Raw genomic sequence first — 12,255 nt, forward strand, 5'->3', positions numbered from 1 at the left:
CAAGGGTGTGCTTGCCCTTGTGGGGCAGGAAGAGACGTTCCTCTACCCATTCTAGGTCCTTCTGTCTGGTCTAATCATTAAATTGACTATGAGTCAGATTAGTAAGAGAAAATAACAAAATTTAATTACATACCTACGGGAACCCCATATACCTGACCGAGTCAGAGACCCCACATACATGAGAGGTTCCAAGACAGAAAGGGGAAACGAAGTATGCATGACTTCCTGGGCTAAGGAAGGAGGTGAGACTCCTGGGGTTCTGGATTCACATGCCGAAGTGACACATGTTGGGGAGGCCTGTGCCAAACCCCTTCATCATCCTTATGTTCTAAGATGGTGGTATGCATGACTTCCTGGGCTAAGGAAGCAGGTGAGGCTCCTGGGGTTTCTGGATTCACATGCCGAAGTGACACATGTTGGGAGGCCTGTGCTGAACCCCTTCATGCAACGTGCAACTGTCTTTTAAGGCAGGATCTGGGAAGTTGCAATGGGGTCCTTTGCCTTCATCTAAATGAGCAGTACTTTATTGTGTGACCACACCTCGCTGCAAGGGACGTTGGAAAATGGTCTCCCCTGCCCCCCCAAGTAGCCATATACTTGCATGAAAATCAGGGACTCTGTTACTCTGGAAGACGGGGCGAATAGATTGGGGGATAAACCCCATAGCCTGTGCTGCAGACTCAGGACGTTCCTTCCTTCGTAGGGCTGTCTGTAGGGAGGTTAACCGCTCCTCCTTGCTGGGGATGTAGGTTTCCTCCAGGGTTTTGGCTTTGACAAACCTTGCTGTGATGACAGCCTTGCGCCTGGTCTCTAGCCAGGCCCTTTGGCCATATGTGGCTATTTACATTTACATTCAAGCTAATTAACACTTTTAAAAAATTCAATTCAGTTTCTGAGCCACAGTAGCCCCATTTCAAAGACTCAGTAGCCATGTGAGTGTCAGTAGCCAGTGGCTGCTGGCTGCTGTAATGGATAAGCAGATATAAAATATTTACGTCGTTGCAGAAACGTGTACCGGACTACACTGCTCCAGCTAAGACATCTTTCAGGGTGCCGGGCCTGGCGGACCAAGGGTGGGCTTACTCAGCCCCCTTGACATCATCTCAGCCAGGCTGCCTTCTCCAGGGCCCAGCCTGCAAATCACACGTGCTCTTTCCCCTTCTGGTCAGCCCACCCTCTGCAGACAGAGCTTCGTCTTAGGTCACGTACCCTGGGAGCTGGCCTCCGGACGAGTGGGGTGGGTTGTGGACTTACAGAAAACAGCGAGCACTGACTTGGTTTCTGTGGAGCCACTCTTCCTAGGTGGTGAGAGTGCCGGCCGGCATGGCCTGCGGGTAGCCTGGGCCGCCTCGCCAGTTTTATATCCCTTTTGTGGGAGGATAGGATGGGAGCGGGAGGAATTGAGTCCCGCCTAACCGCCCCGATTCAGAATTGCAAAGGTGGCACTGCGGGGTCGATGAATGCCATCACCCAGGAAATGGAGAAGGGCTTAAGCACGTCTGTCTTCTGAAAACCGTGGTATGTTTAGCTCCACGGCAGTTGAAAGCAGATTTAAATGCACAGTGGATAGTCATAACTTTCACAGCTGAGCGGCCTCGGAGGACATCTGCTCAGATGCTATGCAAACACGATCTGACTGGCTTGTGTGTTTATTTTTCTTTTGACAGTGGTAAGTGCTAGAGGGAGAGAGCGAGGATTTCAAGATCCATCATAGAGTAAACTGGGTTGGGGCCCAAGGTCCCCTTAGAAGGAAGAGTTTACGCTGCAGTAGCCCCCGCCCCCCCTCGGCCCGAATGGAGAGATTGGATGTCCAGTGGAGACAGTGAGGTGGTCTGCTGGGGCTCTTGTTCCAGCATCTAGAAGGGTTCAGCAATCTGGAGAAGGGCTGTGTGTAACTTAATAAAGAGTCCAGAGACAAAGCATAGTTTTGAAAGGCATATTGGGGGTCCAAGGAGCCTAGCTAAAGAAACTAAGATCGCCTCATCTCAGGACCCCATGCTTTTTATTAACACAAATTGTCCTGAGGTGAGGCAGAGATATACACTTCAAAGGGTCAGGTTTCATTTACAGAGTCCATTGTCAGATGGAAGAATTTGCCTACGGCTGTTCAGGTGTTTGGCCAGTAGGAGGCAATAACATGTAGATGAAGATGCCCTGAGCTGTCTGGCAGCCAAGCAGTCATCCCTTTTCAGGTCTGGGGAAATGCCCTTGCCACTCCAGACGATTCAACCCTGCTGTCATGCTGGAATTGGCTTCCGGCAGTGGTCCTGACCTGTGTGTCCTGCAGTGAAGGGGCCGACAGAGTGGCCGGAGCCCCCAGGCCACGGGCACCTCCATCTGCCTTTTCTCTGGGTGCAGTGACATGAAAGGTCAGAGGCAGTTCTTTGGAGCTCAGGGCCGGATGCTTCCAGTGGCGACAGCTCGCCCCTTTGTCTGAGTCTCTTCAGTTGGTTGGGTTCAACTCTTTCTGTTAGAAAGTTCTCATCTTGACTCGGCGGTGGCCCCTCTGTGCCCTGGAGCAGCAAGCTGTGACCTGCTCCCTGGAGAGGACTGGGGAGCCGGCTCCTGGGTTGGAGACCCAGCTCTGCAGGTCCTGGCTGTGTGGCCCTGCAGGCTACTTATCCTGTGCCTTTGAGTTTCCTACTTCCCACCCCGCATCTACCAGGACCTGCCTCGTAGGAATGTTGTGAAGATTGAATGCGTTAATAATATATGAAGCATTGAGAACAGTTTGCTAAGGTTAACTTGTGTTGTTACTTTTATTATTTGCTCCCATAAATCTTTTCTCCTCCTAAGCCTCCATGCAGGCAGGCAGGTGGGTGGTCACCCCTCCCCCTGACATCTAACCGGAGGGTTCAGGCAGGTCTCTGACCCAGGGAGGAGGGGGTAGCCAGGCCAAATCGGCCACAGTGTGGAAGCTGGCAGGCACAGGGAAGAGTGGGGCTGTGGAACCAGGCAGTCGACCCTTAGTGCTGACCCCTGCACTGGATTATCACCTTCTGCAGAGGCAGGTCTAGCACAGGCAATGACTCAGCAATTCCGCTCCTAGGTCTGTACCCAAGAGAAATGCCTGTGTGTGGTCGCCGAAGGATATGTACCTGGGTGTCCTTACAGCACCCTGTGAAAGCTACCCCAATGCCAACCAATAAAAGAATGGATAAATAGATTGCACTGCCCTTCACACAGTGGAATACAATACAGCAATGAAAATAATTGTTCTGTGTGTAAAAACAGGGCTGAATCTCACAAACATGTCAAATTTGAGGCAAAACTAGACATATAGATTACGTGCTATATGATTCTATTTGTATAAAGTTTAAAGACGGGTAAAGCGAATCTGCTGTTAAAAGTCAGGAGAGTGGTTACCTTTGGTGGGAGGGGATGGCCAGGAGGGCACCTGAAGGGTGACTCTGGGGCCCTGGTTATCTTCTGTTTTTTTTAATCAGGGCGTGTTCAACTTGTGAAAACTATGATTTGTGCTTTTCTATATAAGTGTGATATTTAAATAAAGTATTTGATTTGAAAACAAACCCAAAAGGTAAGGCAGTTGATCCAAACAGTACTTCACCGGAGACCTCTATCAGCGATCTAGTTTTCTGGCTGATGCTCGTCAGTTGCTGCCTCCTGGTGACCCGGCATCTGGGCTCCTGTCCTGAAAACGGGCCCCTTATTTCATCTCTTGCTCACAGTCCCAGAGCAGAACCGAGGGCTGTGCAGGAACCCGTGGTCCTGCCCCGGCCTCCCCCATCCTGCCCCGCATCCTCGCCCGCAGGGATGTGTGACAGCTTCCTGGCCTCCTTGTCTCCTTCGCAGAACATCGTAGCGGTGGGAGCGGGCTTCTGCGACGGTCTCCACTGCGGAGACAACACCAAAGCTGCCGTCATCCGCCTGGGACTCATGGAAATGATCGCCTTCGCCAAGATCTTCTGCAAGGGCCAGGTGTCCACAGCCACCTTCCTGGAGAGCTGCGGCGTGGCCGACCTGATCACCACTTGCTATGGGGGCCGGAACCGCAGGGTGGCCGAGGCCTTTGCCCGGACTGGAAAGGTAGCCCCTGGCCTGCCCTCCCCACCCCCGTCTCCCACTTGTGACCCCTGGGCTGGGTGGGGTGAGCACAGTGCAGCGGAGGTGGAGGCCAGGGTTTGATGGGTGCTGGTTTGTCCTGTTTACCTGTCTGCTTTCACTTAAAGAGCTTCAGTCTTAGTCCTTTATCTTCCATATCTGTTTTTTAACTTATATATTTATATTGATTTCAGAGAGGAAGGAAGAGGGAGAGAGAGAGAAAAAAACATCAGTGATGAGAGAGAATCATTAATTGGCTGCCTCCTGCACGCCCCACACTGGGGATCCAGCCTGCAACCTGGGCCTGTGCCCTGACTGGGAATCGAACCGTGACCTCTTGGTTCCTAGTCAGTGCTCAACCACTGAGCCATGCCGGCCAGCCTGTCTTGTACGTCTTCATCTTTCTTGGGCTTGTAGCAGAGGAGTGCAGCTCCGCTTCCCCACTCTCCCCCGGAAATGAGTGACTCTAGTCCTTACCGGAGACTATTTTTCATCCTTTGTTTTGAAGACCATTGAAGAGCTGGAGAAGGAGATGCTGAATGGGCAGAAGCTCCAAGGACCCCTGACTTCGGCGGAAGTGTACCGCATCCTCAAGCAGAAGGGGCTGCTGGACAAGTAAGTCCCGTGTCTCCCCGAGACCGGAGAAACGCTCATCGTCCCTCTCCCCTCGTGACCTGGTCCGTGCACACGCGCACAGCTGTGTCACGAGTGTGCCAGGACTTTCTGAGGTTAGCGCTGTCCTTTGTGTGACGTGAACGTCTGTGGCAGGAAACACTCACCTGCCCTGAAAATGGGTGTTGACACAAAACACAGACCCAGCTGAGCTTCAGGAAGAAGAGCTTCATTCTTTGTATTATAAAACAGGAAGTTTAGGACTCTGGGTTGTTTGGTAAGAGCTACATGTTACCAGTTTTAAATTATATAAAAAAAAAATGAATGCTTTGTTGGCTTTGTAAAAGGATAGAATCTTGTTAATAAATTGCCAAGCAATTCAGAAGGGAAGGGAAGATACATTACCCCAGAATTCAGCTGCGGGCGGGGAAGGGACCTGTGTGAAGGATTGGTGAGCAGCCTTGCAGCCTGCCCTCGTGTGGATGGATGGATGGATGTTTGGACGGACAGATGCATGCATGCATCCGGTCTCCGCTGCACCTTTCAGGCTGGTCACATGGTAAAGGTGGGCTCAGGTCAGCTGGATTTGCCACCCGATCGAGGGAGGAAGCCCCACAGCACCACCAAAGCTACCCGGCCACCCTGAGGCTGCCCCTTGCTGATTTGTTGAGCCTTCCTCCATAATCACAATGCTTTACATTGATGTTTCCATCTCCCTCTCCCTCTCCCTTACTCTCTAATGCAGCGGTTCTCAACCTGTGGGTCGCGACCCCTTTGGCGGTCAAACGACTCTTTCACGGGGGTCACCTAAGACCATCCTGCATATCAGATATTTACATGACGATTCATAACAGTAGCAACATTACAGTTATGAAGTAGCAACGAAAATAATTTTATGGTTGGGTCACAACATGAGGAACTGTATTCAAAGGGCCAGAAGGTTGAGAACCACTGCAATGCTTATGCAGTGTATCTGCGTATCCTTAGCTCTCCGTAATGCTCTGTGGGAGAGGGGATGTCTGATTGCCCGGGAGAGTAGGGAGCTAGGCAGCTCTGTGGATGCTGCCAGGAGGTGGGTTACGGGCAGCATCTCTCTAGTTGCGTTTCCTTCATCCTCTCACGTCAGCCCACGTGTCTGCTGGTCCCAACCTGGCATCCTTACCTTACCCTGCTCTCCTCTTTCTACCCATAGAATTCCCTAAGGAAAGTGGAAAATGAGGGAGGACAGGGCATTTGTCTTCCTTCTTTAATTTGCATTTCATATTTCCGAAACGGCTTTCAAAATCGGCCAGGCAGAGATGGAAGTCATAAACAAGCCCTCAGAGGAGGAGAATTGCCTTTAAACCGTGACTTCCAGGAAAACACCTCCGACACGCGTGGCTCTCCTCACATACTGAACAGCAGACAGGGATGTGCTGGTGTGCGTGGCTGGCCTCCTCAATGGCCATTCGTTCTTTGTCAGGGATGTGTTTAAAGTCTTAAAAAATACCTGGGTGTTTGGGGATGGTTAGTACCTCCCAATCACCATTTTAAAGAGGGATCCGTGTGACGAGTTTATAAATTCACAGGTTGGCTGGCCGTCTGCATTCATCGCTTCACCCGGGAGGACCCAGCCTGGAACGGGCATTCTGGGCTCGGGCCCTGCCTGCTTTAAAAAGCAGATGTAATCAAGCAGGCGAAGCTCGGCCCTGAGCAGACGCCTCTCCTCAGTCATGTCCCATTTTCTCCCTTCTGACTAGAAATCGAACAGGCTGTGCCTGTGCCTAATGAGGTCTCTGGAGGGGGCGCCCCTTCTCCCGGGCTGGCGTGTAGAGCATGTGGGACTCCCCTCCCCTGCACCTGCTTCCCCAGCCTGCACAGGCGGAGTCGAGCTCTAACCTCCTGTGTGCCACCTCTTGGCCTTGATTTTTTTTCTTTTTTCATTCCAGCCCTCACGACTCTGGTCTCCCTCTTATGTCCTTCTCTCCTCCCTCCTCCGTTGCTACGAAAACAGCCCCGAGCAGGAGGGTAGCATTTAAGGCCATCTGCATCTTACTAGCCACGTAGTCTCAGACAGGTCAGCATTTTAGCTGTTCTATGCCCCAGGCTCTTTATCCACAGAACCGAACTGGTAAACCAGGTGATCACCGTGGTCCCTTGTCCCTCGAGTATTCAGATTCTGAGGCCTCCTGCTCTGACAGAATGAGGTGTGCAGTCCTTGGGCTGACATTTGAGGCTGCCCCTCTCCGTCCAGTACAGGCATACCTCATTTTGTTGTACTTCACCGATGTTGCTTTTTTCATAAGTTAAGACTCACTGCTCTGCCCCCGCCCCCACCAGTAAAAAAAGACTTGCCTGTTTTATTGTGATACTTGCTTTGTTGTAGTGGTCTGGAACTGAACCCCAATACTCTAAGGCAGTGGTTCTCAACCTTGGCTGCACATTAGAATCACCTGGGAATCTTTTTACAATCCTGATTTCTGGGCCTCATCCTTCGGAAATTCTGTTCCTTTGTTACGGGGCGGGGCCACAACATTAGTAACAAAGAAACAGAATTTCCGGAGGATGAGGCGCAGACATCAGGATTTTAAAAAGATTCCCAGGTGATTCTAATGTGCAGCCAAGGTTGAGAACCACTGCTCTAAGTTATGCCTGTACCAGCTTACCTCCTGGAATTTATCCGTGCATACATTCATAAGCTGTTATTTATTGCACATCCCGCATGCACCAAGTGTTGTATGCTTTACGTGTAAGCCATTTCATACAATAAGCCCGAGTGTCCAGCTCATTTTACAGATGAGCAAACGGGGCCAGAGAGGTTGTGAAACTTTCCCAGAGTTAATAGGCTATGGAGTCAGATCTGATTAAGTCTACCTGACTCCAAAAAAATAACAAAACATTCTGAACCTTAAAAAACCCACAATGATAGACTGTCATTATAGAGTTCTAACTAGATCATTTTCAGAATGGCCTTTAAAGACTGTTGATGCTTCAAGCTCTCTTTGGGCTGTGTGTGTAGGCCTGCGTATTTAAAAGCTGATTGACATTAACTTTATGTCCTTAGTGATATCTGCCATAGTACTGGCTGAGCCACTTGTACCCAGGATAATGTTATCTTTTCTTGCCGTGGATTATTAACCCACACCTTCACACCCTCATCCATTTCAAGCTTTCACTTACATGTTTTCCCATCTTGGAAGAAAAGGCAAAATAAATCCAGCTTCCAACATGAGATCAGTGCTCTGCTAATTGTGGGTCCCCACGTTGGTTCTGGCAGGAGCAGTCCAGGCTGGGTTATTCGTGGTGACGTGTGGGCTGCTCGTCTTCATCCTTTCTGGGGAAGAGAGAACAATGCCCTGCCTTGCCATTTAAAATGTATTCTCCAGTCTGTTAAAATAGTGACAGAAACTTGGACTCGTTCCAGATTTGTCCAAGAGCCTGAGCCACAGGTGTTTACGGGAAAGACCACAGATTACCCCGTAGGGTTTACCACATACTTGTTTGTAGACGAGGCAGAGGATGGTTTAGGTTGTAGCAGGATCGCATGGCCAACAGTGCAGAGGCCCTCTACAGGCCAAATAATAAAGGAACGTGAGCCCGGCCGGTGTGGCCCAGTGGTTGAGCATTGACCTATGAACCAGGAGGTCACGGTTTGATTCCCAGTCAGGACAATACGCAGGTTGCAGGCTCGATCCCCAGTAGGGGGTGTACAGGAGGTAGCCAATCAATGATTCTCTCTTATCACTGACATTTCCATCTCTCTCTCCCTCTCCCTTCTCTAAAATCAATAATATATATATATGTACATATATATACAGTGTGTATGTGTATATATATATGTGTGTGTGTATATATATAGATATATAGAGATACAGATTTTTTTTTAAGGAATATAGGAGATGGTCACAGGTAGCACACTAATCTGCCATCTGTTAGGTCAAAAAAACTAATCCGTTGTCTGAGGTAAACCAGATGGCTTAACTTGTCTTTTCCTATTTCCCCCCTCCACCCCAACTAGGTTTCCGTTGTTTACTGCCGTCTATCAGATCTGCTATGAAGGCAAGCCCGTGCAAGAGATGCTGTCTTGTCTCCAGAGCCATCCAGAGCATTTGTAAAGTGGACCGTGCAGCATATCAGGCAGCGTAAATCATGTTTGGGGTTCACGTGGAAACTGGGACTTGGCAACAGGATGTTGGCTTGACTGTAATCCCATCATGGATGTGTATGAATTTTTACAGGCTCACTTTTGAATTTCAAGAAGGAGATCATTGGCTAAGATGCACTGGGCAACAACTAGACGCACATATGTGAGCGCATGAGTGTGTGTGTGTGTGTTCATTTCTCATTCTGTGGATGTTTGCATGCATGAACCAAAATTAAAAGTCCTTTTTAAAGATTACTTTTGAAACTTTCCCACTGTGGTAGCTTATAAGATTAGAACTATCTCAGCTGAGTTTTTTAGATCTAATTTATATCTTTGAGTGAAGGAATTTTTTTTTTCTCATTCTCTTGATATTAAAATTTAACCAGCATTGATAACGTGGTAGAATGGAAGAGCGAATGCGTTCAAAGATCAACAGACTGTCACTTTTAAACACTATCTCAAAGCCAGCGTAATTAATGACTTTGTGAGTTGATCTCCTTTTTTAACAACTAGGTGTTTTTAATTAGGTAATCCACTCTGTAACCCCCTCTCCCTGCAGTTTTCTGCGTTTCTAGCCTCTTTTCTCTTCATGAGTTGCCAGGATGTGCAGAACACAGAAACTCATCTGGGATTTTCCTGCTGTGACTGACACGTCTTTCTGATTAACCACACGAGTGCAATGGTTTTTGTTTTGTGCAAACATTTCCTTTAAGCTTCACAGATCCTCTGAGAGGGGCTGCTGTTACTCCTTTTGAAGATGCTGTCACTGTGCCTGGTCACCTGATAAGGAGGGGGCAGAGCCAGGAGTCAAGTCTAGTGCTCCCCCCACCCCACCCCACCCCCCAAGGTGCCCTGGGACCTTCTCAGATGTCCCTGGGCTGATTTGACCTCCAGCCAACGGGTTGTGTCAGAGACCACAGGCAGCCTTTCCGGAGCCCATGGGAGGGCTTCCTGCAGCTGAGATTTGTGGGGGGCATTGTTGATGCCACTCAAAGCGTGGCCCTCACTCCATCAGCTTCACTTGGAGTCTCTTAGAAAGGCAGGCTCCCAGGTCCCACCTCGGAAGTGGGGACGGTATCTGTGCTTTAACACCCCTCCCACGTGTTTCTGACGTTCACTACGATTTTAGAAGCACTACTGTAGAAATTTTACTTTACAATAGCATTTCTCAACCCGTGTTCCATAGGCAACTAGTGTCTTGGGACCCAGCAGTGGGGGCTTCTGGGTGTTCCCTGGCAAGGTCAGGTGAGTTTGGGGAAAGCAGAATCTTAAAAGGTGTAGAATGTATGTTATATGTCAGTGGAACCTGTTTATGTAACCTAGCCAGGCCCAAGCACATTCGATTATGGAGATTTTATTTTGGCAAGGAAACCTGCGAAAGTTTCTAAGGGACACTGTTCTAGGCTGAGGTCACCTTCAATAACTCAAGTTTACCCATCTCTCCCTGCACAAAATTAGGATGAATAACGACCTGTGGTTGTGTTTGTTCTCACCTCTTCCAGCTCAGGCCTGCCATGAAGCTCTGATGAAGCTTTAAGGTGACACTGGCAAGTACAACCAAGTACGTAGGTGTCAGCTCCGCTGAAACGCACATTATGGGGAATAAGTGCTTTTAATTCTAGAATTAGAATGGGAATCACTGTCTCTTCTTAAATGAGATTGGTTTCGGGATAGCATTACAATGACCTTAGATAGCACTTGATAAACTATTAAGGGAACATATGAATGTCACTTACATATTTATGGATTTTCAGTCACTTTGTGAGATTTTTGACCTTTTATATTTCTGTGGGAATTTTAAAAACTCTATCCAAATCATTTTGGGGGTGTTATAAAGCCCCATCCACAGAAGTATGTGAAAGCACACAAAATGCACCAAGTTTTATTGATTTTAGTGCCACTATTAAGTTGGTCAATTTTTGCTTGTCACATGATTCATGTTTTTTAAACGTTTGTACATAGGTAACAAAGTGTTACTTTTTAAGATACATAAAAGGGCTGTGAGCTCATTGTGGTGTCTGTTAAGTAGGATAATCAGAGCTGAGGAATTCTGTCTTTCGTGTGTTCTCATCTGCATTCACCCTTTCTGCTCTGGGTTTTGTACCTGAGTGTTTTTTCTTTACAAATGCTCTCTTACCGCGCAGAAGTCTGCTGACTGTACCTCTTGAACATACTTATAGTATGCTGCGCATCATGGAAAAATGCAAATTTTATTGTAAGTTTGTGCTCTGCTGTCTATATTTATTACTCTATGAGTTATCTACTAGTATTTTTTGTAATCACCTGTTGTCTACCATCTCTCACTAATTATGGTAACAAAGAGGGAGCCATCTAGAAGAGAAGCTTAATTTGTACTATTTCAGCCAATCTGTGAATGTAAAAACTACACTATTGCCTTGTTGTATCCCAACCTACTGTAATGCGGAACAGTTGTCTGTCTTGAAACCCAGCCTTAGCCGGTAGAGTGGCGCTAAACTCCTCCTGGTTTTTCATTAAACTGTTTTAACTGTAACAAGGCGCCGTGGCATCGGCCCAAGGAGTGTTGGGACGCCAGCATGCAAAGGGTTCTGTAGTTTTTCCATTAATTCTAATCAAAGAGCCTTTTACTTACATGTGTACTGTATTTGTTTACAGACTATATAGGTGGATATAATTGATATAATTTAAAAGCTTGGTTTAATAAACATTTAACCCCCAAACCTGTGCTACTGATCGTATCCTTTTTAAAAATTAGTTAATAGCTTTATCTATTTAGGGAAGCTCTTCCCCTCCCTCCCCCAAATTGTACTGCATTAACAATAATAAAAAGGCAGTTTTTAAAAGAAAGGCTTCGTTTCTAATTCCAGTCTTCAAACACAGCCCTGGTCAGGGCACTTGGGGAAGACAACCAATCTCTCTCTCTCTCTCTCTCTCTCTCTCTCTCTCTCTCTCCCTCCCCACCTCCTTCCCTCTCTTCCACTCTCTAAAAATCAATGGAAAAAATATCCTTGAATGAAGATTAACAACAAAGAATTTAGAAGACTACTCTACCAGTCCCACTGTAAAAAGTAAAACTTTGTTATTCAAAACTACAATTTTGTTAAAGCAGCCAACTGACTAATAAGTTGGTGGTGCTGAAAGTTTATAGAGGCACAAAATGGGACATGTAAGTGAAATGTTTATAAGTGAAATGTTTATAAGCAAGAAAAGTTAATATTAAAAACAAACAAGAAAACTCTACAAATTGACCTTTTAGGCAAAAGCCCAGAAGACTCTTAGGAAAACAAGCTGACCATGGGGTAAGATGCTGTCTGAAGAAATTCATTTCCAGTGAACCATGACCCTTCTGTCCACTAGGAGTCACTCTTGGGGAATGACTTTTCCTGAGGCGGTTGGCAATCTGAAAAAAAGTTGTATTATTGTCCCTGTGACTTTCTGGTCAAGTTTTCAGAACACATTTCTTATGAACAAAGCCGAGT

General features: G+C 47.5%; 1 protein-coding gene across 1 annotated transcript in view; it reads left to right on the forward strand.

Moving 5' to 3' along the window:
- GPD1L (glycerol-3-phosphate dehydrogenase 1-like) overlaps positions 1–11,619 on the forward strand; it is a 129,791-nt gene extending 118,172 nt beyond the window's left edge. The window contains exons 6-8 of the mRNA XM_015561246.1: positions 3,814–4,047; positions 4,571–4,677; positions 8,672–11,619. Coding sequence (XP_015416732.1) covers positions 3,814–4,047; positions 4,571–4,677; positions 8,672–8,768 — 438 coding nt within the window. The 3' untranslated portion in view covers positions 8,769–11,619. The remainder of the gene's footprint in view (positions 1–3,813; positions 4,048–4,570; positions 4,678–8,671) is intronic.
- The last annotated feature ends 636 nt before the right edge of the window (positions 11,620–12,255 follow it).

The sequence above is a fragment of the Myotis davidii genome, unplaced genomic scaffold (genome assembly GCF_000327345.1).
Source record: "Myotis davidii unplaced genomic scaffold, ASM32734v1 scaffold395, whole genome shotgun sequence".
Lineage (NCBI taxonomy): Eukaryota > Metazoa > Chordata > Mammalia > Chiroptera > Vespertilionidae > Myotis > Myotis davidii.